The sequence below is a fragment of the Pezoporus flaviventris genome, unplaced genomic scaffold, assembly GCF_033815535.1.
Source record: "Pezoporus flaviventris isolate CSIRO_AGI_PZ_B2104156 unplaced genomic scaffold, CSIRO_AGI_Pfla_v1 ptg000023l, whole genome shotgun sequence".
Classification (NCBI taxonomy): Eukaryota; Metazoa; Chordata; class Aves; order Psittaciformes; family Psittacidae; genus Pezoporus; species Pezoporus flaviventris.
The window spans coordinates 14,387,661-14,414,567 of NW_026892571.1; the positions used below are offsets into that span (position 1 = coordinate 14,387,661).

General features: G+C 57.9%; 1 protein-coding gene across 2 annotated transcripts; it reads right to left on the minus strand.

The window, feature by feature from the left end:
- Positions 1–15,791: 15,791 nt before the first annotated feature.
- NDST1 (N-deacetylase and N-sulfotransferase 1) lies at positions 15,792–25,250 on the minus strand. 2 transcript variants are annotated; one of them, XM_061456885.1, is made up of 14 exons: positions 24,350–25,250; positions 23,486–23,968; positions 23,190–23,277; positions 22,862–23,016; positions 21,578–21,763; positions 21,096–21,224; positions 20,753–20,935; positions 20,300–20,396; positions 20,029–20,152; positions 19,383–19,557; positions 19,009–19,179; positions 18,032–18,141; positions 17,107–17,209; positions 15,792–16,994 (listed from the first exon to the last, which is right to left on the minus strand). In XM_061456885.1, the coding sequence occupies exons 1-14, from the start codon at positions 24,857–24,859 to the stop codon at positions 16,875–16,877; spliced, it is 2,634 nt and encodes an 877-aa protein (XP_061312869.1). In that variant the 5' UTR covers positions 24,860–25,250; the 3' UTR covers positions 15,792–16,874. The 2 variants fall into 2 exon arrangements, with proteins under 2 accessions (XP_061312869.1, XP_061312870.1); XM_061456886.1 differs by lacking the exon at positions 23,486–23,968.
- Positions 25,251–26,907: the final 1,657 nt, after the last annotated feature.

The following is a 26,907-nucleotide window of genomic DNA, read 5'->3' on the forward strand; positions in this document are numbered from 1 at the left end:
CGGTTCCTTTCCCTTCCCACTCGCCGGTGGGTGATGCACAGCCCCCTGCCTGCCTCCCTCACACCCTGCCACCCCCCCTGCTATGGAAAGGGGGGAAACCAAAGTTGACTTTCCACGTCCCACACAAATATTTTTGGCAGGCGTTGCTGGCATCCAGGCTGCCGAGCCCGGGGGAGACGGGGTCTGCTGGAAGCCTCCATCTCCATCTGCTCCCAGCACCCGCACGAGGGACTCCACAGAGCAGGAGGTGGCACCAATGCGGGATAATGGGGTGCAGCTCCAGGACAGCCATAGGGATGCCATAGAATAGGGGGTCAGGTTTGCACCCCGTGTCATCCCGAGCCACATCCTCGGTTTGCATCACCATCGACCCAGGCGGGATGGGGGTGGGAAGGGGTGGGAAAGCTGTCCTGGCACAGCGGGGGCTCTCGGGTTTCCCCCAGGTCAGGCAGCGGGTCGCTGTCACTCAGGCAGGACCCTGCTGACCAGATTTGCAGTCCCCAGCTCCGGTCACAAGATCGGCTCTGTCCCTTTCCAAAATAGCCCAGCAGCGATGTATGTACAGCAGGGGATCTTTACACCTTCCCGGTGCCAGCAGCTGAACGTACCCTCAGGGGAGATGGGCACCTTCCGCCCTCCATGGTGGGGCAAGGAGCCTGGGTCAGCGTCATCTCCAAAGGGCAACTGCACGTACCTGGGGACCCCGTGTTTCTTTAAGGGAGAGTTGCCTCTTGAGCTGATACAGGAGAGGTCTGTGCTGTGTAGCTGTCACCCAGTGGCATTTAGAGCTATGCCTGGGCCATCCTCTGCCCAATCACCCTCCCGTCTTCTGCAATCCAATATCCCCCCCAAAAAGCTCCCTGGGTACCTGGCCAGGACCTGCTGCTGAGGAGGAGGCACAGTGAAGCCTGTGGACCCCACAGCTGAACCCCAAAGCCCTGCAGGGCTGGGTCCAGCTTGGTGCCACCCCAGAATCTTCCATGGGAGAGAGGGACTGCTTCCAGTATGGAAGGGATGGCAATGGGATGGATGCGGCTGTGTGGCGTGGGATGGCTGAGGGCTCTCCACATGGATCCAGTGCCCATGGAAGGGGCACAAGGAAGCTGGGATGTGATGTGATTGCTTCCCTTGGCATCACAGGTCCCCAGCCTCACTGAACCAAGATGGACCCTGACCCCAGAGCAAGCCCTAGGAGTGTGGGCAAGGATGGCCGCATCCTGGCTCCGGCAGGCGAGGCAGGGGCTGGCAGGCACAGCAGCCAGCAGCGTGCTGAGGGAAACAAAAGCCTTTTGCAGCACTGATTTACTACCTTGACGGAAACCGGGATGGAAAAAACAACATTCCTGAGTGCCTGTCCCCAGGCAACCCCCGCCTGCCTGCGGGGACATGGGCTGCCAGCCCCACATGCAGTAGCTGTGCCCCCATCCCATGTCCATACCGAGATGTGCCCCCATGGCGTGCCCATGGCTGGTGGGAGAAGTAGTAGGGGAAACACCCTGGATAGCACGGGGGCTGCGGGGCACCGGAGTTGCTGTGATTGAGCAGTGAACAGAGCAAGGGAAGAGGAGGACAGTGGCATCCGGACAGCTGGACCATGTCCTCCCTCCCTCCTTCAGCCCACGCTGGAAGCAAGGGTGGGGTGGCAGGAGCTGCTGCTCAGCATCTCTTTGCATTGCTCTGCATCCCTTTGCACCACTGCAAGATCCCTCACGCAGGCCCTGGGCCGCTGCTCAGCCCACTTCATAACCCCAGGCTGGGGGAAAATCCAGCAAACCTGGATGGTGCACAGGGATTTACATCCATTGAACATCAGCCTGTGCGCTCCACCCAAGCGACACTGACCCTGCTCAACCCTTCTGGCTGGATTCAGAAGGCAATTACTTCTTCCCATCCTCCCGAAGAGGGCAGGTCCCAGCCTGTCCTGGCCTTTGCTTATCTTGGACCCTGACTTCAGCTTCAGCTGCTGCATTCCCGGGATGAGGACAGCCCCATCCCTGCTGTCACAGCTGCCTCGAGCCCTTCCTGGTGCAGTTTTTGGTCCTGCTGTGGGACCCCAACTCCAAGGTGCCACCGAGGTGGGCGACCATCCCCAGGGACCCCTGCAAACAGGGTGGTGGTCTGGAGCCCTGGCTGCAGATCTGCTGCAGGAAGCCAGGGGTGAAACTGCAGCCTGGCCTCTTCAGAGCTCAAATGAAACAAAAACCAGGTTTGAAGGAGAAAACAGTCTTAAAGACCAGCCGCTGGGCTGGTGGCACCGGGATGGAGAAGCCCATCCTCACCGTTATAAACCAGCTCAGAGCTGAGTGATGAACCGGGGGCTCCTTCCAGCCTCTGGGACACGCAGAGCTGAGGCTCCCATCCCGGAGGAGGCAGGGCAGGAAGGCTCACACCGTGGTACAGCTCACCCCGTGCCTGACATGCTGGAGTGAGCCGGCTCAGTGAGATGGGCACTGGCTGCTCCTGCACATCCCTGCTCCGTTATCCATCGTGCAGCCGTCAGCACGGTGGGTCTCACACCCAGGTCTCCCTGCAGAGCTGCAGCAGCAGATGCCAGAGGGATCTGGCACCTTCACACCCTTCCTACGCGATCCCATTGAACATCTGCTGGGGCTGATGATGAACGCTCCCTAATTCTGCAAAATCCCACTGCTGGGGGAGAGCACCGTGGGAATGGGGTCAGCCCCTGCTCTTGGGGTGCCTGTTGTTGGCTGTGCCAAAACCTGCCTGGGTGGGGAGGGCAGGACGGCCTCCTGCAGCAGGGATTGGGCTTTTCCTGCAGTGGATTTAGGTCTCAGCCTGCCCCAGGGAGCTCAGCCTCAGCAGACATAAAGCAAGACCCATTAACATTAACTAGGCAGAAAGCCCCACAGGGGCTCGACAAGCCAGTCTGAGCAATGCCTGCTCCTTGGGGCAGCCCAAGCTAGGATGATTGACAATGGGAGCATCCCAGTCCCCTGAGGTCCAGGGACTGCTGAGGAGCTTCCGGGCCATCCCATGGGATAGCTCAGTGTGATCCTGATTTCACAGCCCTCAGCTCCCTCCAAGCAGACAAACAAGGGGCCATGACCCTGGGATCACGGCGCACGACCTGCCCATGTGTGGATGCAAAGTCACTGTCAGAGCTGACGGCTTGGATAAGGTTTGTTGAGCTCCAGCAGCCCTGTGACCCTCCCCACCGTGCATCCCTGAAGGCTGGAGGAGGAAAATGCAGAACAAGACAGTGCTGCTGAGAGAGGGGGAGCAGCTCCCTCTGGATCCCGCACCCACAGCCCTGCATAGTCCCTTGTCTCCAGCTCTAGTCCCAGAGAGGATGGGACCTGAGAGAAGAGATGGATGCACACAGCCTGGGGACCACCAGGATGAAGGACATTTCAGCAGCACAGATGGGGACTGAGTGCACCCAAGCACAGGGTCTGTCCCCTCCGAGCCCCATGGGCAGCGCTTGGGTTGGTCCATGGGAAACAAAGAGCATCCCAGAGAGGGGGGTGTTTTCTTTCCAGCCCAGGAAAGCAGCCAAACCCCAGCACATGCCCATTCCCAGGCCTTGGCCCCAGCAGCACAGCAGGCTGGTGGCCTTGGGACATGAGGTTTGCTCCCATCCGGCTGAGAGCCTGGTTAGTACAGAGCTGGGCTCAGGGGGTCCCCAAGGCTCACTACCCGTAGGGCTCCCCATGTGATGGGCAGGAGGTAGAAGGGGAAGAGTGGGAAGCACTTTGGGATAGAGCTGTGCACGACGAGCAGCAGCAGTGTGTGTGTGTGTGTGCAGTGTGCTCAGCAGCCTGGCTCTCCTTCTGGCTGAAGTGCTTGTGCAGTAGGAATAAACACGCTGAGGACACATCCAAGCCAGTGCAAACAGCCCCTGACCGAGCCGCGCTCTCCCAACCCTCTGCTTTCTTTCTCTGCTCTTCCTCTCCTCTCTTAACCCCTTCGGGAGCCCCGCGGGACCTGGAAACCAAACCCCATGGATCCCCAGGGGTCCTGGCATGAGGAAAGGTGAGGGGATAGCGATGGGGTGCCTGGGTGCCCCCAGGGCACAGGGTTGCCTCTCTGAGCCACCAACCCCCATCCCGGCACTGATGTCCCTCTTGTCCCCTGTAGCAGCTCATCCTCCCCCCAGCAGCTCCAGGGGGTCCTGGGGAAAAGGGCTGCTTCCCCCCGCTCAATCCCCATCCCACCCCATCAAGAGCAGGCTGGATGCTGGCACAGCGGCACCACGTCCTGTGCAGCCAAGACAGCCCCCGTTGTGTGTAAAACAAGGCAGGGGTCCTATGGAAGCCCATCTCCACCCTCTGCTCTGCTGTGAGGCTCCTCCACCCTGGTTCCCAGAGCTCATGCCGGACAACATCACTCTGCCCCCCATTCCCATCCAGCATCCCACTGGGGCAGCCACGGATCCCAACACAGCTCCGGGATGCTCGTGCTCGCCACGCTCACCTCTTTCCACTTCCCTTTTCTCCCATGGGGAAGCACCGCTCGCTGCTCTCCATGTGCTCCAGATGACCTGGGTGGCGGGGGGGGGGGAAATCAAGCCTCTGCTCCCCCCTCCATGCCCGGACCCCAAGGTCCCAGCCGGGAGCTGGGGGTCTCGCTGCCTGCTCCTGGTGCAGCCGCGCTGCTCAGGGCAGGGTGAGCAGCGGGGAGAGGGGCGGGAGGAGGGGAGTGGGGAAATGGAACTTTAATAGCACAGAGCCCCTTTTGTTTCCCAGCATATGGGATATTTCATACATGCTGAAGGCATTAACCACCAATGCTCTTCGAGCGCGCGCAGCGGCTGGGAGCACAGCCCCACGCTCAGCTATGGGGCACGGTGGATATCCCCAGGGGATGCAGGCAGCAGCAAGCGGCCCCTCTGCCCCAACACCCCTCCCTATGGAGGAAAGGCGGGGGGGGGGCAGAATCCCTTAATCACAGCCTGGAAACTGCTTGGCTTCACCAGAAGCCATTCAATAGAGAATCCAATCCCCAGACTCGAGGTTTTGGGACATGCTGCTTGTTCCTGTGGTGAAGTGGGGGGAACTGGTCCTGCCATCCCTGGGGATATGAGACCTCAACAGCCCTCCTATCCTGGGAGCACAGTAGAGCCCCATGGTCCCATGGAGCAGCAGTGACAGAGAGGGGCTGAGGAGGGCTAGTGGTGTGTTCCTCCCTACTTACACCCTGATTACACAAGAGCATCCCCTGGGAGCAGAAATCAGGCAAGATGCTGTCAGGGGAGGGCTGGAAAACATCCGTGTTGGGTATCCTTGTGCTGTTCACCCATTTCCCCACTGTCTCCCTTCATGGAATCTGGGGATAGACCGTGGTGCCTGCAAACAGGGTGACACCACTTTTACAAGCAGAGAAGGGACACCTCCAGGTCTGTAGCACAGAGAGCAGCTGGCACTGCTCCCTGCAGAGCCCACCAGCCACCTCAGCATGGGACGGGGACATCTGGGTCCCTGGCATTGCATCCCTCCCTTATTCCCATAGAAGAGGTGTTGACTCTGACCTGCTGGGCAGGAGAGGACATCAGCTGGTGGCAAACTTTCAAGCAAGGTTTGAGACAGAGGGGACTACCGATGTGCTTTGGTTTTGCCAAACTGGGGGGGACCCCGAGCACTGGGGCCTTTCAGTGGAGCCCACCCCCTGCCATGGCATCCACGGGAGCTCTCAAAAGGTGTTCCCCTTCCCCAGGCCTTGTGTTTTTGGCTGACCAAGATGGGAAAGGCACCAGCCCAGCTTGTCCAGGGCGAAGGGACATGTTGTCCATGCTGCAGGGCCTGTCCCTGAGCCCCCATCCCTGCGCCACGCCTGGTGCCCGCTAACTCCGTACTTTGCCCGGTGTTTATCCAGTCCCACTCTAATTTGAAATAAAAAGCACATCCAGTAAAAGGCCTTTACAGCTCTTCAGAGCCCATAAAGCTGCAGCACCGTGGGGGGAGGAGGGCAGCAAATTGGGGGCTGTGAGGAAAATTTACTGCAGGTTTTGGTTAAGTTAAACATTACAGCTCCATGAGCCCAAGGCTGGCTTGCGGAGCAGCTCCCAGCAGCAGGGATGGAACAAGGGATGCTTTATTGGGGTAGGGAAAGGGAGGGCTTGCAGGTCTCACCCAGACCCACATTAACATCAATCCAGTTTGAGACTGGCTCGCTTTTAAGGTGAGGCAGGCTATGCACAGCCTGGATCCATCCTTGTGCCAGACATGAGGCCGCATCGCCCCAGGATGCAGGCAGTGCGCATCAGCATCCCTGGGGTGATGGCGAACGGGACGGTGCCCGCACCTCCTCATGCCACAGACCCTGGCTCAGGGGGTGACCTCCTGTCGAGCTCTGCTGTGGGCAGGAAGAGCTGGGACGGGGAGGCCGAGCTTGTCGTGGGAGTCAGGAGAATTGGGAGAGAATGAGAGGAAGCGGCCAGGGTGGGGAGCGTGCGAGGGGAGGCATTTTTCCTTGCCAGTGTCTTGGCTGCTTCGGTGTGAACTGCTGTAAATCTGCTCCTTATCTCTGAGGCCATTTAATGCTTTCATGAAAAGAAAATAGTCTGCAGGAAAAAAAGAGCCCCGCTGATAAAATATCCCTTTGGCGTTGGGAGGAATGTGAAACGTCTCCAACCAACGGGGTCTGCGGCTCGAGGCATTCCCGGAGCTGGGAAGTTGTGCAGACGGGGCAATGCTTGGAGCAGGCTGGATGAACACCATACCAAGGGGGGGGGGTGTGATGTCTGCACCCCTGGGTGCCCCTTGCATGGGGATTGCTGCACAGGGGATGTGGTGGCTGGTATGGGATAGCAATGGCTGTAGCTGGGATGGCTCCAGCCCTGCAGCCCTGCAGGCTCCAACACCTCACCAGGGACAAATTAAACCAAATACCACCAGAAAGAATAAAGAATGGGAATGCAAGGGGTAAATTCAATGGGAATAGGAATATGGATCCAAATCCTTGTTGGCTGCTGCCCAGGGACAGGCAAGGCAAGCAGGGGCTGTGCCAGGGACCCACGCGTGCCTTAGCACCTCCAGCTCCGGCAGCCCTCGCCTGTGCCTGTGCTCATGGAGAGCCCAGGCTGGAGTCCCTGAAGTCCTGCATGGCTGGAAGCATCCTTCATTGGGATTGCTGGCCACGGACAAGCTGCTGTTTTGATTTACAGTTACAAAAGCAAATCCTGCAGGAGCTTCCCATTGCACAACCATGTTGTCATGTCGAGTTGGGTGCGAGGGCACGAATCACCCTTGGAGCATCCCTATGTGCTAACCTTCCTCTTGCTCCCACTGGGGACTGGAATGCAGGGCTGAGGAAATCAGCTCATGGTCCCAGAGCATCCCTCACTGCAGGATCAGACGCTGTTTGGTTGCACTCCTGCAACAGTTGGGCACTGAGCTACATCCATGGGGTTTCTTCCTTCCTCCAAACACAAGGGAATGCAACCGCTGTCATCCCACACTGGCACATCCCTGGCCAGGAGCATCCCTGCAGTGTGACTCCCTAAAGGCCATCCCCACCCAGCAGCAGGGCCATGGCATGGGGATATGTGAGCCCCTGAGGCACAGCTTCGTGCCCAGGCTGGAAAACAAGCAAGCAAGCAAAAAATGTGACTGCAAGAGGGGATTTTTCAGGTTGGGAAGGAACAGCTCGTGCTGATTTTCCTCCTTTTATTTCCCCTTTGGTAACGTTTCATTTTATATTCCAAGCCATCAGAAAAGCCCTTTCAAGAAATCAAACCCTTCTGTTTCAACGCACTCCCCAACCCAGCGTCCTCACACACCAGCACACCCACATACCAGCTTGCCTCCCAAACACAGCCCTGGACCACTCGAGCCTGTTTCCAAGCAGCGTTCTTCTTTGTCCAGCCCCATACCCGAGCATCCCACCTCCCCTGCCAGCCCTGTTCCGGACTCCATCCCACCACCTGCATCCCCTCTCTGCAGGCAAACTCCCTCTCCCGCACATCCACCACATGGAGTAGGATGTGTGTTTCGGTGCCAGAACACGCGCGGCGGCCGTGCCAGCAGCGCCTGTGGGGCTGCACAGAGCTGCCTGTGTTGTGGTGGTCACAGAGCTGACCCTTGTGGGGAGGTTTTGGCTGTACCTGGTGCGGTGGGGAGGAGCCAAGATCTAGCACTTGCCGTTGGCTCCGACCTGCTGGAACTGGTGTTGTGCCAGGTCTCTCGCTCTTTGCTTTAACCTCTGTGCCCACTCTCACCTTCCCATGGGCCATTTTTGTGCCTTTCAGAGCCAAAGAATAGCCTATTTGTCAGAGCCGCTTGGCTTGTGCGATGGACTGACAGCGCCTCGAGCATCCTGGTGGCACCATGGGGTGAGGACAGTGTCCCTGTGCATCCAGCATCCTCCTGCCTACACAGGCAGCCTGGGGCTGAGGGATGAGGGTCCCGGGGTCTGGCCTCAGCAAAGCTCCCGCCTGCAGCTCCATGCAGCCGCCGCTTTTCCTGCCCTCTGGAAGACACCCCGGCCTGCCGCCGTCTGCCTCTGACGCAGGCAGGTTCTCTTCCAGACTGGCCGTGCTCCCCCCAGCCCGAGCCAACAGAAAGCCCCTTTGTTTGGCTCAGCAAAGGGGGCCCGTGCTGTTGGCTGACCCCACAACCCGAAAACACAGCCCCTGCTGTCCCTTGGATGGGGTGTGCATGGGGATGCGGATGGGGCAGCCCTCGGGGCTGCCTCTTGGGTCAGGAGCAGCACCCGGGGATGCCGGTGTGGGTTGTAAAGGGTGCACAGGGATGGAGGAGCTCTGTCCTGCTGAGAGGGATGGACGGGCGGATGGAGGGATGCTCTACAACGGAATCTCTCATCTCATGGCTGTTTGAGGCGGGCAAACCATCACTGGGAAATACCAGAGCTGCTGAGCTCGCCAGGCCGGGATGGGGGAGCTGAACAAGCTGCTTTAATGAGAAGCAGGCGGAGAGCCCAGCGCTGTCTCCCCCCCACAGCCCTGTCTCACCTCTCGGGGTCAGCTTGTATTTTCTTAAGTCCTGATTGCCGAGAAATTGGAGGCTGGTGTGCCAGTGAGGTCTGGTTAGCTGATGGCTGGCCTGGGGCAGAGAGCCCCAGCGCCACGGAGCTGGGTTATGTGCTCCAAAGGGAGCTGGGGTTAAGATCTGGAAAGGATTGGGGTGGGATTCTGGCACTTTACATGCAGAGCGGAGCGCAGGACCCGTGGGATGCTGCCTGCCCAGTGTGAGCATCCCAAGTGCATCGGGGTGGGAACGGCAGCAGCCCATCAGACGGGCTCAGGTCTGATTTGCGCATGGGAGAAGAGCAGCCCTGAGCTGCGGACCCGGGGAGGAAGCGAGAGCAGAGCAATGTGATAAACAGCTGGAAAGCCCGGCCCCGGCGCTGAGCCGCTCCCGCCGTCGCGGGTCGGCCCCTCAGACTGTTTATGGAAAGCCCAGTTTGCCGAGAAATCCATCTCCCGTTTCCTGTTGATCGCTGGGAGCCAAGGGCCGCGCTCAGCCAAGGGCTGCCGCTGCAGGCACACGGAGGGAGGGCTGAGCACAGGGCAGGGGATGCGGGGGACACACAAGGGGATGGATGGAGCTGTGTGCCCCTATGAGCAGAACAAAGCCCTGGGGTGATTCAGGGCATCCCCATCCCCGGAGACAAGGAGGGGTTGAGCGGGAGCACCACGGGGGTGCCGGTGGGATGCTCAGCGTTCAGCAAACGCTTCCAAGCCTCTGGTTAGGGACAAGCAATGGGTCCCCCCCCCCACTTCATTCCCTCCCTGGCTCAGCCAAGCCCGGTCGGGTGTGGGGGGAGCCTGTCGCTCTGTGTAAACTCACTCAAGGCCAACACCATTGTTGCTGAAGCCGTGCCGGGTGGGAGCGGAGCCAAGAGGGGCCGGAGCCGCGGATGCTGCCGCCGTGGACTGAGTCATGGTCCAGAGGAGCGGTGCGAGGGAGAGCCATGTCTGACCTGAACCACAGCCCGTATTCTGCTATGAATCAGGGCAGGGAGGAAGGAAAAGAGGCTGGGGGAAGCGGGGAGCAATGAATGGGGTCAGGCTGCTCAAGTCAAACTGATCTGGAAGGAGACGAGGCCAGGCAGTGGGCACAGAGATGGGGACATGATGGGGATGGTCACAGCAGGGTCTGCAAGGAGAAGGGAGGGCTGAGGGATGCCCATGCCATGCTCTCACTGTGCTCCTCCCAGCTAAAGCTTGGAGAAGAGGAAAGAAATGGCAAGAGCTTCCCACACCCTGTGCCAGGTCCCTCCCTGTGCCAGGTCCCCATCCAGGCAGGGATGGGGATGTTCGCCCCGCACGCGCCTCATCCAGCCCCAAGCACGTGGCCAGATCTGAGACATCCCATCAGGGACCAGCCCAGCCCAGCAGCCCTGGGGATGGGCAGAGCTGGGGGGGGGGGGGGGTGGCGGGGATTGAGGGCAGATGTGGTTCCTTCCAGCCAAGGAGGGATGGATGCACCCCAAAAATCACCTCTGAACCCACCCCATTGCCAGCCAGGGCTGTGCCTCCTCTTCCTCTGTCCTTCACCCTCCCCTAAGTACATCAGCAATACAATAGCCACAAGGGCTCCCAGAGCCTCCCCAACCCCCAGCAGCCGTATCCATTGTGGGAGATCCTGTCTCTGCTCCTTCCATGAGACCCCACAGCAACCCCAGCACCAGGGGAGGACACCCACCCCCTGGTCCCTACCCCATTGCTGCTCCCCATGGGCAGGGAGGAGCCCATCAGCCCGGCCAGGGGCTGTCACCCATGTGGTCCCCAGCTGCTTGGAAACCTTCTCCTGGCTCCGGGCCACAAGTACAGATTTTTATAATTATTAGCCTTGGTAATTTACCGTAAAATATTTATTCTGGCTCATTCCGAGGCTTTGGATTTGTGTTGGGTCTGGATGGCTTTGGGGAGGCACACAGCCACGTGGGGCTGGATGCTCCGCTCCCATCCTGTATAAATATCCATGTGGATGTGTGTGGCCCAGGGAGGAGACCCCAACAGCAGCTCACTGTGATGCTTCTCTCCCCCTTCCCACTGTAAGTCCCCCATGAAGACCTCCAGACGCCCATGGACTGCACCCACCTTTGCACCATGGGGCTCCTTTCCATCCCACCCTGGCCGATGGGACCCCATGCTGGTACTGGAGTGGTCCCTGAGGACAACCTGCTCACCCATCTGGGGGTGCAGAGCTGGGACCCCTCTAGAACATCCTTTGCAGCTCTGGCAGCAATACCACTGCACTCTCCATCTCCTCACCGGAGCCAATAGCTGTGGATCCATGTCAAGGAGGAGCCCAGAACTGCTCTCCCAGTGCTGCCAATGCAAGGGGGCAGCTGCTGTCCCCCCAATGCCAGGCTGAGAATGGACCATAGCAGGGGCAGGAGGTGCTGGGAATATGCAGACTGCAGTAAGGGGTGGTCCCTTATTGGTAGGGGGCCCCTAACACCCCTCTTTGTGATAGGGCTGAGTGGGAGCCAGAGGGTTTTGTGAACTCTCTGCAAAGTCAGAGCATCTTCCCAGTGTCCCGGGGGCTGTGTGTTGCAGGGCAGTGTGTGTGTGCATGGCAATGGCACTGCACATGGACAGGACCAGCTCATCCCCTCTCTGCTGCAGGACACGGGGTAGGGGAGGATGGAGGCAATGGAAGGGATAGGAGAGTGAAAGCATCCCGGGTGCGGGCGGGTGGATGGAGGTGATGTGGAAGGACAAGGAGCCAGAGGGTCCCGGCGGTGTCTGCGTGCTGGGTGGTCTGCAGGGCTCGTGCTGGGCTGCAGGGAAGAGCTGGGAAGATGGGGGCTGAGCCCCCCCATGCAATGGGGGAAGACGTCCCCGAGCACCCTCCTCTGCCTGCCCCAGTGCTGGGATCCACGGCACAGCCCCCCAAGCCCCAGTGGCTCCGGCAGCAGCGGCCCCACGATGCGCGGGGAGGGACCAGCGGCGAAACTCAACCCAGATGTGCAGCAGCAGGAAGCCTCTGCACCGAGAGCTGGAAAGCCCCTCCAGCAGCCCTGGATCCCGAGTTCCTCCCCTCTCTGCTCCTCCAGCGCCCTGCAAAGGAGCCACAAGCGTTGTCCCAGGGAGGGATGAGGACAATGGCTCCCTAGGGATGCTCCAGCAGCTCTTTGGTCTCTGCTTGGGGTCAGTGGGCAGGGGAAAGGTGAGCAGCAACCTGAAAGCAAGCAAACAGTCAGCGCTGAGTCCCTGCAGGGCTTAAAAAGAGGAGGAAAATTATTAAAATGGTTGAAAACTGTATATCATGTGGGCTGAGTTACACCTCCACAGCAATGCCAGCCCCTCGGTGGTGGGAATGTGCTGGTACCAGCATGATTCTTATTGCTGCCTGAGCCCAGAGCAGTTATATCTGCATTTACACAGTCTGAGGAATGAAAAGCTGCCAATGGAGTTAGAACCCCTCACATCTTGGACACCCTCAGCACCCAGAGCCCTGTTTAACGCCTGCCCTTGCTTTTCTTCAGGGCTCAGCATCACCTCCCAGTCCTTCCTCATCCCAAAGCAGCCCTGAGCCTCTGACCCGGCTCCGCTCCTCCTGCCTCCCGCCTGGCCTCTGCATTATTAAACCAGACCCACCTTATCAGCCCCTATCTTTTTCCACTGCTGCTGCAGCTCTGCCAGCCGGCAGCACTTGCATTAGGAGGCAGAACACGTTGGGACACCCCTTCAGTGCTGACACTGATGGGTTTGGCTTTGAGAAGGCCACTAAGCAATAGGTCCCTAGGGAGTCCTGTTCCTTGGGGAGCTGGAGCTGCCCCCCCCATTTCATCCCCCTGCAGCCCCTCTGCAGAGAAACCTGCTGCTTCCCTGCCTGGAGACCCCCGGGAAGCAGCTCTGAGCTGCTCCAACACATGGTTTTAATAATAAACAGCGCGGGAAGGGACAAAGGCATCTTGTGGGAGGGCAGTGGGAAGCAGGGGGGCAGGAGGAGGTGATAGGTGGGGAGAGAGGGGGGACATGGGCTCGATGAGGGGGATGCTAAAGGGGAGCATCAGCCCAGGAGCTGGAGGAGTCCCTGAGGTTACAGCCCCACGCTGCCCATCACCACATCTCTCTAAGGAATCCCACTCCAGAACTGGGTTAACTGCAGCCACCGGAAAGCCAGGATTAATGGAAATTGGTTATAAGATGGTTTTCCCGGATGGAAGAAACATATTGCTGTCATCTGTCCTTTGACATTTCGAGCCTATTTTACATCTCCTGCGATTTCTGGTTTAGGCTGTGACATTTCAATGGGTGATTGGTATTTACAGCGGTAGGCGTCATAAATATCTTGTATATAAATGTCTTCTAATGTATAGAAAACATTCTATACATTTGTAGCTTCAGAAACAAGAGCTATAAATCTTTACTGGAAAACACACAATGTCTACAAAAAGATCTCTTTGCAATCCAGGGGCAGATGAACACACAATAAAAACACATTGGCGGGTTTCAGACGCCAGAATCCAGCATTGCTTTCTGCCAAGTGTAAACATGTCACTTCCAAATCACAGGAGGCATTAGAAGAAATACTCTGCATGGCTCTCATTCAAGGGCTTGGTGACTTGCATCATCCACTGCCCCGCCTGGGCATTGTCCCTGCTCTGCTCACTGGTCCCACCACAAGGATGCAGCAAGTGCCAGGGCTGAGAGCCAAGGTCACGTCCCAGCAGCTCAGGGGCATGCAAAGGGACACGTCCCTTTGGCGGGGCTGGCACGGCCACTGTCCCCTCCCAGTGCACAGCACAGGGTCTCAAGAGGCTTTTGGTGGCCCAAAACCTGGCTTTCCATGAGGGTCCCATCAATCCAACAGCCACCACAGCTCCACCAGCAGCACCACTGCCACATCCCCATCGGTACGGGTCCCTTCGTGTCACAGCAGCACGCACTTCCATGACAGTATCCTCCGGAGGAGGTCCCCATCCTGGAGGAAAGGGCTGTGGAAGAAGACAAAGCCATTTTGCTTCCACAATCCTACCGCAGGGTGGAATATCTGTGTCACCTGGTTTTAACCTGCAGCATCTGGCCCAGGGATGCCTTCCTCTGGGAGCTCCGGCATTTATAGGGTGCAAACCCACCCTGGCTTCTCCCTGTGAGGGCAGTTTCCATGGCCCTTCCTGGCTCCCTCATTAGCTTTGCAGGGCTGAGGTCTTGGACAGGTTCGTGCTTGCCAGGCTTGGCCCCTTTCAGGTACCTCTTTGGAGGAGCAGAACTGGGAGGTGGTTCCTCGGTGGGCAGGGTCACAGTGAGATTTCTCCAACACAAACCCAGGGTACAGACATCTTTCGTTTCCAATAATTCTGATGTCATGGAACCACAGACTGGTTTGGGTTGAAGGGACCTTAAACCTCATCCAGCTCCAACCCCCTGCCATGGCAGGGACCCCTTCCACTAGAGCAGCTTGCTCCAAGCCCCTGTGTCCAACCCGGCCTTGAACACTACAGGGATGGGGCAGCCACAGCTTCTCTGGGCACCCTGTGCCAGCGCCTCAGCACCTTTATAGTGAAGAATGTTTTCCTAATGTCTAATCTAAATCTCATCACAAAGAGATTCCCCCTTGCTCTGTCCCCCTTTCTACCAGATGTCATTGCAAAGCTTGATTTAAACGTTGAGCTTCAGCAGGCTGTGAACACAGCACAGAGCACATGGAGGAGGAACCCATCGTACCCACAGCTCTCATCCTCCCAGGCGTTTTGAGGCCATCACAAGGGCTGCACTATCCTCCTTGCCCTCTTAATTAATTAACTCAGGGCCAAGCTGGGCAGCAGCTGGTCCCACCTGGGGCACAGCACTGTGGCTGGATGGGGATGACGGGGAAGGCACCCTGGGCTTGGGAACTGAGGGTAACGGGCACACGGTGCGTGGCCTGGCTTTGCTGCAGCACCGTGTCCAGGCAGGCAGAGCACGCGGGCAGGCGGCTCCACAGCTCTCCCCTCGCAGCCCCCTCCCGTCCATCCGGTGGCTCCCGCGGCGCTGCACATCATTTGTCACTCCGACAGGTCCAGACAAACCCGGCTGGGATTAATTAGGCTCCATCTTCGTTTCCTGCAGCACTGAGCAGGGGCCGGGCTGTGGGAGCCAGCACATGGGCAGGCTCCAGCAGGCAGGGACTGGTGTATGGGGCAGGGGGGGGGGAAGGCAAGCAAGGGTCCCCTTGGACCCCTCAAATCCCTGCCCCAGTGCTAACACAGCCGGTGGTAGCACACCAGCATGCTAACACATGCGGGATGCTGTCCTGGCTGGATGCAGGCCCCATCCCAGGAACACGAGGCTATGGGAAGCTGTGCAACATGGCCAGATTCAGGACTAGACAGCTGCTGCCACCTCGTGCATGGAGGGCTGCCCCTTCCTCCCCAGATATCCCCCCAAAATGGGCCCCAAAGGCAGATGGGATCCCCAGGGGGAGGATGTGATCATGCCAGCGAAGAGAAACAGGCAACAATCAGCAAGTAAAACCAGAGCCCCCCATTTATTAGCAGTTGGTTCAACAGGACCTTCCACCAGCACCTGGGAGCTGCTCCCAGTACAACCCCACGGAGGACAGAGGGGATGCAGCCCCCCAACGGCTCCATGTATGGCTGCAGGGGCTCCTGCAGGAATAAGACAGTGGAAACCCTCCCCTGCCTGTGGGACCCCTCTCACTGAGGGTGAAACATCATGTTCCTCCTGCTCCGGAGGCAAGGGCAGCATCCTGGGTACCACATCCACCTCCAGCAGCAACCACTGCCACCCTGCATCCCTCTATCCAAGGGGGAATTTGGGTGCTTACCCCAGTAAACCTGTGATGGCTCAGTCTCATTTGCCATCCCCAGCAGCAAACCCCAGGGGACAGGACACAGGGATGCAGCTCTGTACGGCACCACCACCATAAAGCCGCATCTCCAGCTGGGAATCCATCCCCTGTATCTGCACTGACCTTCGTCCAACATCACGTGTAACAACCAAAAAGACCACACGAACCCCTCAGGGCTTCGGTACAAATTCTGGCACTGAAGAAAAACAACCCCCTGCAAAATGAGAACCAAACGACCCCCGCCCCCCCCCCAAACATTATTAAAATACTTTTTGTTTTTAATATTCAAGAGGTTTGAAGTTCTCAGCATCCTTCCGACTGCCGTTATCCCAACGTCCGCCCTGTCCCCAAGATCCAGCTCTCCTCTGTGCCAGGGGACGTTGGGCACTGCTTGGCTTTACCACAGGAAACACCACGAGTGAACAAGATTGATGGTGGGCTGCTGGGAACAGGAGCACACCGGGACCTTCAACCTGGGACCTGCACACTGGGACCAGCACACCCGGACCAGCCTCCTGCTCCGCCAAAGTCCCATCATGCTGCCCATGGAGGGAGAACAAGAGGCTGAGGAGCTTGAAAACAAATAGAGATGATGAAAGAATTCATGCCTGAACCTTTCATAGAAAAATCCACTTTTCTAAGTAGATGTTGGGGAATCCAGTAAACTCTCCTGTTTTGTGCAGTGGGGCTGGTGGCAGGAGCGGCTTTGGGTCCCTCTGCGCTTTGGGTCTCCACCAGCTCATTCTTCTGCTCCAGCTCAGCAAAGTCACCTCCAGCATGCCCAGAGTGGCTTCTCCACCCTCGGACCAGGAGGTGAGGGACTGCTCTTTGTGCCCTGAGGCCCAGGGAGTTGAAGCCCATTTTGGGCTGAGAAAAGGGGAATTTGTGCCACTTCCCCATGTCAGAGTAGGGCAGGAAGGGACCTCACCGATAGGTCCAGGAATTAAAAGGGGAAAATAAAATGAAATAGAAAGGGGTATGGGGTAGGTGGCACCACAGTGACTGCAGTTGGGCTGCCTTGGGCAGCCTCCAGTGCAGCCTTCTCCTCCTGGGGTCCCCTCCAAGGCCGGGTATTGCTGAGGAAGGTCCCGCCGGGTGCAGGGCTCCATCCCCACTCAGGTATCGCTGGGTCATGGTGGGCAGCAGCTACCTGGTGCTCTGCAGCTCCTCTCGCAGCCAGGTGGGCAGCGTCTGCCCCATCTTGTACAGGAGCTTGGAGAGCTCTATGTTATGGTCCCTGTAATAGTCCCGCAGGAAGGCGCGTGACTGCAATGGGAGAACACAGAGGAGGGTCAGGGGACCAGCCCCAAGCCCATTGCCCCAGCACTACCTCCCGGCCCCGCTTGGGACCATCCCATGAGGCCTTCTGCATACTCACGTCCGAATCCATCTCGGGGTACTTCCTCCCTTTGCTCTTCCCCAAGCATTTCGTTTTCCCTCCATCCAGAAGCTGACACCAGAATCCTTTCTTTGGATCAAACCTGTGAAGCGAGAGCTCTGCCTCACCCCTCTTGCCCCACACACTTTCCGCAGCATTGCAACAAGCCCCTCTGCTTCCCAAGCCTCCACAGGAGCACTTCTCCACCTCATTTAAACCCACATCCGAGCTAACATCTCATTATTGACCCCCTGGTACAGCAGGTTCCCTTGTGCAGCTGCACAGTAAGCAGCCCACCAAGGTTCATTCATCACCACATTGCCCCGCTGAGGGAGGACAGGGGCCTACATAGGTTTAGTTACTATTTCCTGTGGCACTTTCAGCCCTGGATGCCCTCAGGAGCCCACAGCACCTGGGTGCAGACTCACAGCATCCACGTGTGTAGACAAGCCCTGCACAGAGGTAGATTATTACTTTTCTAAGAGCTCTGGAGCCTCCTGCTTCCCATAATGGCTTTAATGTCTGGAAGGCTCAGAGCAAGGTGACACCCACAGAGGTGCCATGCTGCCAGCAGCAAGAGCTGCTCCCTGCAGTGTGGGCATGAGGAGACGGAGTACCAGGGCTCAACACTGTCACATACAGCACAAATGCGTCCCTCAACTCTGCTCAAGAGCCCAGACCTGCTCCCAGGCTGCCTGGTGTGACACCACCATCCCTGCTGCGGCGTCTGGGTAAGCACAGCAAAGCAGGGTGCTTGTTGGATGTTGTCTGACGACAGCTACCCTGGTGTAGGTTGCAGCAATGAGGAGCTGCTGCTCCAGCCTCAGGTGAAACCCTGGTCTCACCAAAACCAGGAGAGCTCTGTGGAGAGCCCCAGGGCTGGAGGCTGCACCAGGGGCAAGGAGAAGCTCGGGGAAGGACTCACGCCAGGGTCTTGTGATAATCGATGAAGTTGGTCACACCGAGGAATTTCTGGACCGTCTCCATCACTCTGGCAGGCTCCGTTCGGAGCAGCTTGCCGTCCAGGACCAGGATCTGCAAGGAGCAAGGCACAGCAGTGAGGTGCTGCTGGCTCCCAGCCCTACTCTCCTGGGGCACAACACCACCTCCACTGCACCTTTTGCCATCTCAAAGCCAAACCGGCCACCAGCCTGTGCAGGGTCCCCTTTTGGATGCTAATGTGCTCTGGTGTTCACTTACACTGGGTGTTGAAAATGAAATGCAAACAATAGCCAGGGCCAGGATCCATCCAGGACATCAGAGCTTCAGCTCAGGGCTGCCCAACCCGCAGCCAGCCAGGATTGCATTACAGCAATTACGCCAGCAGCAGCCAACTAATAGACTTTATAAGGTTAAGTGACAGTGGAAAAATCATTCGGGGACTGAGCCTGCACAGTGCCAGCAGCACTGCAGTGAGCGGGTCACAGCAGGGCTGGCATCCAGCACCCGTTTCCCCTGCAGACAGCTCAACCATGGGCAGCTCTGCTGCTATTTTTGTCCTCTGATGCCATGGTGACACCAGACAGGGCAGCCCAGGGGAGTCTGTGGCCAAGAGTGGCGGGTGAATGGGGGGTGACCATGCAGAGCCACCCACAGCCGTTCACCCCGGGGCTCATTTTCAACCCTGCTTTGGCAGAGGACCAGCACAAGGACATCTTTGGGCATCATCCATCACCACCCTCACACTACAAGGGCTTCCTTGTGCAGTATCTCCCCTCTGCTCCTTCTCCAAGTACTTTTACCCTCCCTCCCTGTGTTTTTTAGTGTATAGGAAAAGCAGCTCCCATGGGAGCACCCTCACAGCTGATTTTGCACCCAAGCTCTCTTTCTCCCACACCCTTGCTTGGTGAGGGATGCTCCCCAGTGTGCTGCCACTGTAGGAGTGGGTGCTCCCATCCGTACCTGGTTGGCGTGGTAGCTGTTGAGCCAGCGCTCGATGTGTGTGGCGTACCAGCCCGGCACCAGGCAGCGGTTCTGCAGGGTCCGGAGCTTCGGAGCAGCCTCAGGTCCTGCTGTGATCACCTCGTGGAAGGTGTATTTCAGGGCAACCGGGTCGTCGTGAGCTCGCTGGTGCTGTCAGGCAGGAGCAAGGCAGGTTTGTTCCTGGGGCAACCCAAATCCTGGGCTGCCCGTGAGGCACTGTGTGTCCCAGGCCACCATGCTATGGTGTTCAACCAGAAAATTCCCCCCTCCCAAACCAAGCTGAGAGAATCCTCTTGCCCACCACCCCATGGGGGCTGCCCACAGTGGAGGAGAGGCAGTGGTGGGCAGCTCACCTGATACCAGGAGTAGGCTCGATCTGCAGGGTTGATGAGGATGGTGATGACTTTGGCCTTGGAGAGCAGGGCGGCAGCTCGCCGGGGAGCCACTTCTGAGTCAAAGTAGTTGGCACTTTTCTCAAAGTAGAAGTCAGAGGTGGTGTTGGAGGGGATGGGGAAGAACTCCATGTACCTGGGGAGGCACAGGGTGAGGTGGGCGGACAGGCACCACAAGATGCCCCAGAACCCCCCTCGCAGGTGATATCTCAAACACTCGGTACCAAGCAGAGTCCCCCCAGGTCTGACACATTGCCTGGGGCTCCACAATCCCCTCCAGCCATTCCAGAGGGCCAGGCCTCACAAGATTCTCCATGCAGACCCCAAAACCAGGAGATAACATACGCACAGAAGCCTGGCTTCTGCCAAGGGCAATTCTGAGTCGCGACAAGCAGCCTTTGCCTTACAGACAACACCTCGTGGACGAACCATGTGATGGCCTGAAGGCACAGGGCAGAGCCCATGTGGGATTCATCCCACCCTGCAGCACCCAGAGCTGCCAAAAGCCAAGCAGTTACAAGGCTGATGGGAAACCCCACAGCACCACTGCTCCTGTTCCCAAAGGAACTGGTGCTCCCAGCTCAGCTCCCACAGTGTGGAGACCTACCAATCGATGCCCTTGTGATAGTTGTGTCCGTTGAAGAACTGTATCTCCTCGAAGGTCTCTGAGCTGGGGTAGTTGCTGCTCAGGTCTGGGTGCATCCCCAAGAAGAGATAAAGGGCAGTTGTTCCTTTGGACAGACAAAGCAAGAGCTGACTTGGGACAAACCTCCCTCTGAGTTCTGCTGCATGGCAGAAGGGCTGAGAGGCTCTTTGGGAATGTGAAAAACCTGGCAATCCCCCTGGCATGCCCATGGCACCAAGGTGAAGGGAAGTACCTGTTTTTTGAGGCCCAATGATGAGGAGCTTTGGGAACCGGTCACAGGTCTTTTCTTTGGACCAAATGTCTTTGTGCCGTTTGTCTTCACAGGGATCCTGAAACACAGAGGGAAGATTAGAGACAGGGCAGGCTGGATGGGACCACACACCACTGCTCAGCCCCCTCCAGCCCCAACAGACACACAGGGAGGCCACACTGCTCAGCAGGCAGGGAAAAGGCCACGCTTATCTCCACATCTATGGAGCAAACTCCTTCCTGGCACCACCCCCAGAGCCACAGAGACATTTCAAAGCGCTGCCACCCAGAGGATCAGAGAGAAACCCACGCTGGAAGGGACCTGAGGAGGTCATTGACTCCAACCTCCTGCCCCAGCCAGGGCCAGATATACCCTATTTCCCTCTCCCAACACAATAAACATGGCTGCTCTCCCCATTCCAGGCATGGGGGGTACCTGCCACAGTGGGTCCTTCTCCTCAGAGAAGATCTGGAAGTACTTCTGTGCCAGCTGCACCGGCGGCAACGTCTGCAGCTTCAGGTTGGTCCAGGAGTTGAGGAAGCGGACCAGGTGCTTGAAGGTGTACAAGCCCAGACGGTCGTTGCCATAATTGGACAGATGGGTCATGAAGATGCTGATCTGAAGCAGAGAGGATGGAGCAGGGGTTAGTGGGACCTCAACCAGCAGCCGTCCCATGCACTGGCTCTCACCCTGGATGAGGACATTGGGGACATCGCCTACAGTGGTACTGGGGAGCAGTTCTGCAAGAGACATCTGTCTGTCCCTGTTCAGTACTCACAGGGTTGAGGAGCACAGTTAGGAACAGTTCACCCCCGTTGATGATTTTGTCCAGCTCACTGGAACCACCAGGGTATTCGTTGTAGAAGATGGTGTGTGTGAAGAGGCCGCAGGTTTGCCTGGGGAGTACCTGGGCAGGAGAAAGATACGGATGGAGTAGGTGGTGAATTGGCCACACTGCCTCCTCTGGGCAGCCAGGGCTGGGTCCCTTTCTCCTTCTAAACAAAAAGGGGGTCCTTAACCCCTCAGGGGTCAGGACCAGCTCTACTGTCCCTCAGCACCCTCAACTTAAATCCCGCTACCCACAAGGGATGAAGGTGAACAGAGGGAGGAGCCAAGAACTGTCCTTATGTAAGCTTCCCCCATGCAGGATGAGCAGAGGGCACAGCCTCCTCAAATCAAAGCTGCCCAAAACCCACCTACTGAGGTTCTGGGTTTTGGTGGTGGAGGCAAGAAGAGAGAAGATGGAGCCTGGCCACCTACCATGATGCCATTGTGGATGAAGCCACGGCGATAGCGAGCGGGTTTCAGGTGGGGGTACTCCTCCGTGCTTGTCACTTTGATTGACCAAACCTGCTTCCAAGCTTCGTACAACTGCACGTGGACGGGGTACACACCTGAATGGTGGGGGGCCACGGCGTATCCCATGTCAGTGGGGATGCCATGCTCCTGTAGAGAAGACAGCAGGGAGTGGGTGACTGTGGAGACCCCAAAACCACAAGGTCCCAAACCAACCTCTCCCCAAGGGACTGCCCATTCCCAACTATTTGTGCCTCTGGGGAGCAACCAGGACAAGGCTGTGTCCACCCATCCTCTCCTAACCAGGGCTGTCTCCTTGAAAGGCAGCCCAGAAGCAGGCATGCTGGGTGGACACTTGCTTGTCTGCTTCATGTGGACCATCCTCATCCCTGCCATTTCTGCTGTCCACAACACCACAACAGCAACAAAGCTCTTCTGCAGAGCATGAGGAGATATATCTACATAGGACTGTAAATTGGTTTATACCAGTCTGCTTCTATTGTTTATAAAGCAGCCTAGAAATTGAGCTGGAAAACTGCCCATCCCAAGTAAGGGTGGTCTGGTCTCCCTCATACTAAGCACCTTTAATTATCAGGCAATGATTTCAAGTTAGCCTGAAGATCCCTCACTTAGGCCATGAATCTGGCTCTACTCGTTTGGGTTCAAGACAGCTGTGAGCAAACCATTCGATCACAGCATGATCTGGTCTCAGTTCTGACTTTATTAGGACCACAAAGGGGATAGTCCGAAAGGACGGACAACCCCTTACCAAGCTGAAGGTCAAAGCCTGTCTTTATGAACCAAACGTAACTCCAACAGCTCGGCCTGCAGAGGGAGTTTCCACCAGCCTGAGCTTCCTGGCACACAGCCACTGCTCCAGGATCCCACATCATTGCCCAGCATTGAACAGCACGGGGCTGAGCACCCAACCCGCATCCCACTGGATTGGAGCTCTGCATCCCCCATGGAGTTGGCCAGGGAGGCATGGCTGCAACGCACAAGGGATACCTCCCTCTGAACAGACACGAGAGCAGCTCACTGCCACAGCAGCAAGTTGGCTGCTGCAGATAAATCCTTTTGCTCCAGGTACTAGTGTCTAAATGGATTTACCCACCCAGCTGTAATGTGGGGGACATGACTTAACATCACCAGGTCCCTAAGCAGAGACTGTCCCCCAGGTCACCTCTTCACCCCACTTCTCCATCCTCCCCCCACCATAAGCAACCCCACCAGCAGCATCTTACTCACGACAGCGAATTTCTTGTTTAAGGTCATCTGCTCGGCGAGCACCGACTGGTTGTGGAAGAGGTGAGGCTGCATGTGGCTCCACATGTGGGGGAACCACCAGAACTCCCTCACGTAGGACAGCAGCAGGTCATCGCCTTCATCCTCAGCATCGGTACCTGTGGGCATGACACCCACCATCACCACCAGGCACACAGAGCCCCTCTTGGTGACCAGCTGATGGGGTGCAGCAGGGTGGGATGCCCAAGGACACCCCTGCAGCCCCAACATCAGCCTCTCTGAGCACCGGTTTGTGCCTCAACTCGCAAAGCAACGCCCTCACCCTCCTTACCCGTGTGGAAGAATTTCCCTGAGTATCCCAGGTTGAAGGTGAAGTTCGGGATGTGGGTGCGCAGCTCATTCTGTGTGTCGAACAGTGCCTGGGAGAGGGGGAGAGAAAGCAAGATGTCCTCAGGATGTGGCCACTGGGATGGCTGCTATGCCAGGGTGAGGAACCATGTCCCAGAAAGCTTCACAGAAGGAGAAGGGATGCTCTTGGAGCAGGAAAGCTCATCCCTGGAACATTCTGGAGCAGGCACAAGCACCCATCCCTCCCCTGCCCACCCAGCCAGGACATCACATCCACACCTTGACATCTTCCACCTTCATGCGCGTGCCCTCCTTGCCCACAAAGATATCATCGATGTCCACCAGGATGTAGCGGTCGAGGGGCAGGGAGAGCCTCTTGCCCGTCAGGAAGGAGACAGAGTCCACAAAAACCAGCTTGTGCAGCCAGAAGTTGAGGTTGTTGCCAAAAAGCACCCTCTGGATCCCATCGTGAAGGCCCAGGTCCTGCATCACGGTGGTGTGCAGCGCTGCATCCACGCTCATGTGTGGGATGGACTCGGCTGACTTGGTCTTGGCCAGGAGGACAGGCTCGTAGGTGGAGTGGTTGGACTGGAAGACGGTCCAGTCCTCCCCGGGGAGCACACCCTTCTCCACCTCGCTGGGGCGCGTGATGTACAGCAGGGGAGACTTGGGGTTGATGCTGCAGTCCTTCAGCGCCAGGTTGGAGTGGAGGAAGAGGGGGAAGCCCTTCAGCTGGGCACTCAGCAGGCTGTTCTCGTTGGCCTGCATGGGGGAGACAGGAGCTAGAGGAGGTGGGGTACTGGGGACGAGTGCCCAGACTGGCTGTGCAGGCAAGGGCTCACTGGGGGCACCGACCATGGCAAGGGGGGAGGCAGCTGGGAAATGGGATGCTAATGATCCCAGAGGTGTGTTTTTACCCCCAAAACACGCAGGGGCTGCACAGCCCTTCCACAGGGAGAGGGCTATCATAGTGCCCTCTACTAGAAGCCTGTGCCCATGCCAGGCTGTGAGCTGGCTCCACACCATCTCAAGCTGCTTGCAGACAGCAAGGGGAGGGCAAAGTCTTTACAGGGACCCCACAGCCCCCCTGGTTTATGCCTATCTTGGCCGCGGGGTCTCAGCTCACCCCGTGCACCCCCTTACCTTGAAGAAGCCGATGATGCCCACGCCATACTCTACACAGTACTTGTCCAGCAGCTCCCGGTTCCAGGCGTCCAGGTTGACATACTTGAGGATGTTCTCATAGATGATGAGCGCAAAGCGTCCCCGGTCCTTGTCGGTCAGCGTGGGCATGTCCCCCTTCCCCGGGGCAATCTCTGTCCTGTATTTGAAGCGACTCGACTCCAGAATGGCCACGATCTCCTGACCAAGCTGTGAGTAGAGGCTCTCCACAAAGACCAGCACCAAGGGGTCCGTGCGGGAGGAATCAGCCACCTTGAGGGTCTTCAGTGGCAGCAAGCGGGAAGGGGCCACCTTGGGCTCATCACAGTCCGGCCCCACCACATCCCCAGAGGGCTCCAAGCCCCTTTTCCACCCATATAAATAATAAGCAGAGACGAAAACACTGAGCAGGCAGAAGGCAAAGAGCAGGAGCAACACCACCTGCGGGGAGAGCTGCCAGACACCGCGCCGGGCCCTGGCCAGCACAGTCATCCTTGCATCCGCGGGGTGAGGTGGGGCCCCTCTCCCTGCTCACCCCCTCCCCTTGCGAGTGCCGGGGAGGGGAAGAAGCAACGAGCAATGCACTAAAGAACAGGTAAAGTCAAACTGGGTACTCCTAATAAATTAAACCACTAGCGGACCGCTCGGGCAGGCTCTCTTCCCTCCAGCTTTGGCGTCCCTCGCTGCCCGATTCATGTCACCATGGCAGATGCACCCAGAGTCCCCTTGCCGAGCCGAAATCCCCGTGGTGGTGGCAGTGGTTGCAGCAGCAGCACCATGGCCGCAGTGGCACTAAGGGGCGGCGGGCGGCCTCGGCGCAGGTTGCGGCAGGCATGGGGACATGGTGGCTCCCTGCGGTGTCCTGGTGTCCTGGCTCCACGCAGCACCCTGCAAGAGAGAGGTGGGATGAGCAGGGATGGATGGTGCTGGTACCAATGGCAATGCTTTTACTGCCAGATCTCTTGCTGTGCACCAGGGCTTGCTGAGAGGGTGCTGTGAGCTCCTGGTGGTGGCATGAGCACAGCAGCACACATGTGCATGGGACCCCGGCTGTGGTGTGAGCCTGGAGCACAGCAGCATCGCTGGGGTGCTATGGAGAGGAGCCCCCATCACACGAAGCAGGTGGAAAAGCACCCCCACTCCTCCTGTTGGCACAGTGTGGTGAGAACAGGGGTGAGAGGGGTCTGAGCCCCATCTCCCTGCCCAAGGGCAGGGAGGGACACAGGCAGACAGCCAGCATGAGGCCGAGCCAGGAGCCAACAGCCAAGGTCACTGAGAGGGGCACATGAGAGCAGCCACGCGGAGCCAAAGGGACCTTGGGAATATTTCCTTTTCCCTGTGAAAAGCCCATTTCAAAAAAGAAAAGAAACAAACAAACAAAAAAGGATTGGGCACTACTTGCTGAGGGTGAAGTCACCCAGGACACACACACTGATGCAGCCACTGTGCTTAAAGAAGAAGTGAAAGTGTTGGTACAGTGGCTCGTCTCCAAACTCATCACCAGTGGTGGGGACAAGGGCAGGAGCCCCTGTTCCTCCCCAGGGAGAGCTCTCTGTGCCCCACTGCACCGTGGCTGAGCACTCACCCCACAGACACCAGCCAGGTACATAACGGGATTAAACGTGGTGCGCTGAGCGGTACTGTGGATTACAGGCTGGGGCTCGGCAGGGTAATCCTGTCATCCCTGCCCTTCCTGCATAAACCCTGCTCCAGGACCTGCTTCCCGCTGCCGGCAGCGTGCTGCTTCATCCAGGCCCCATGCACACTGCCAGCCTCCATCACCAGCACCCACCACCATCCCTCACTGCCGGCTATGCCAGGCACAGTGGGACATCAGGATTTATTGACTTGTAATTTATCTTTGTGCACATGGATGATCTCCAGGCAGGACCATGAGAGCCTTTGCTCCTCAGCCCCTGAGGTGTGCCCTGCCCCAGCTCACAGCTTCCTTCCCTCCAGTGGGGCGGGACCTTCAGCATCCCAAGGAGAACACCCCACCGGGGCTTTGGACCAGGGTACTTCTCCAGGTTCAAAAGAAGCAGCGCAATGGGACTTGCTTTTAGGGAGGCTTCCCTGCCCAGGTACCATCCCTAGGGATGTGAAGAGCTGGGACCACATTCTCAAGCACACTGCCCATGCCATCCCACTCCCCCTCTGTTTCTTTCATCTATCAGGAGCAGTAGGTGCTGGCAGACACATCCCCATGGTGATGGGTGGGCAAGTGACAACCAGCAGCTTTGATGCCAAGTGGTGGAGATGGCGGCTGATGGGCATGACCATGTGTCCATCCTTGCACCACCCTCCACGAGTCACAGCAGATGGGAATGGGGCCCCACATCTACATCACCTGGCATTTCCAAGGGGGCTTCGTTAGTCCATTCTCTTCTAAAAGCTTTTAATTATGGTACTTAATGAGCAGGCTTTTGAGGCACCATCTCCAGGCAGACACTGACTGGCTCTCCCTGGGGAGGGAGTCTGCCACGTCAAAGCACAACAGCAACACCTGCATTGGACCCCTGGAGCAGCCAGCCACGTGTGAG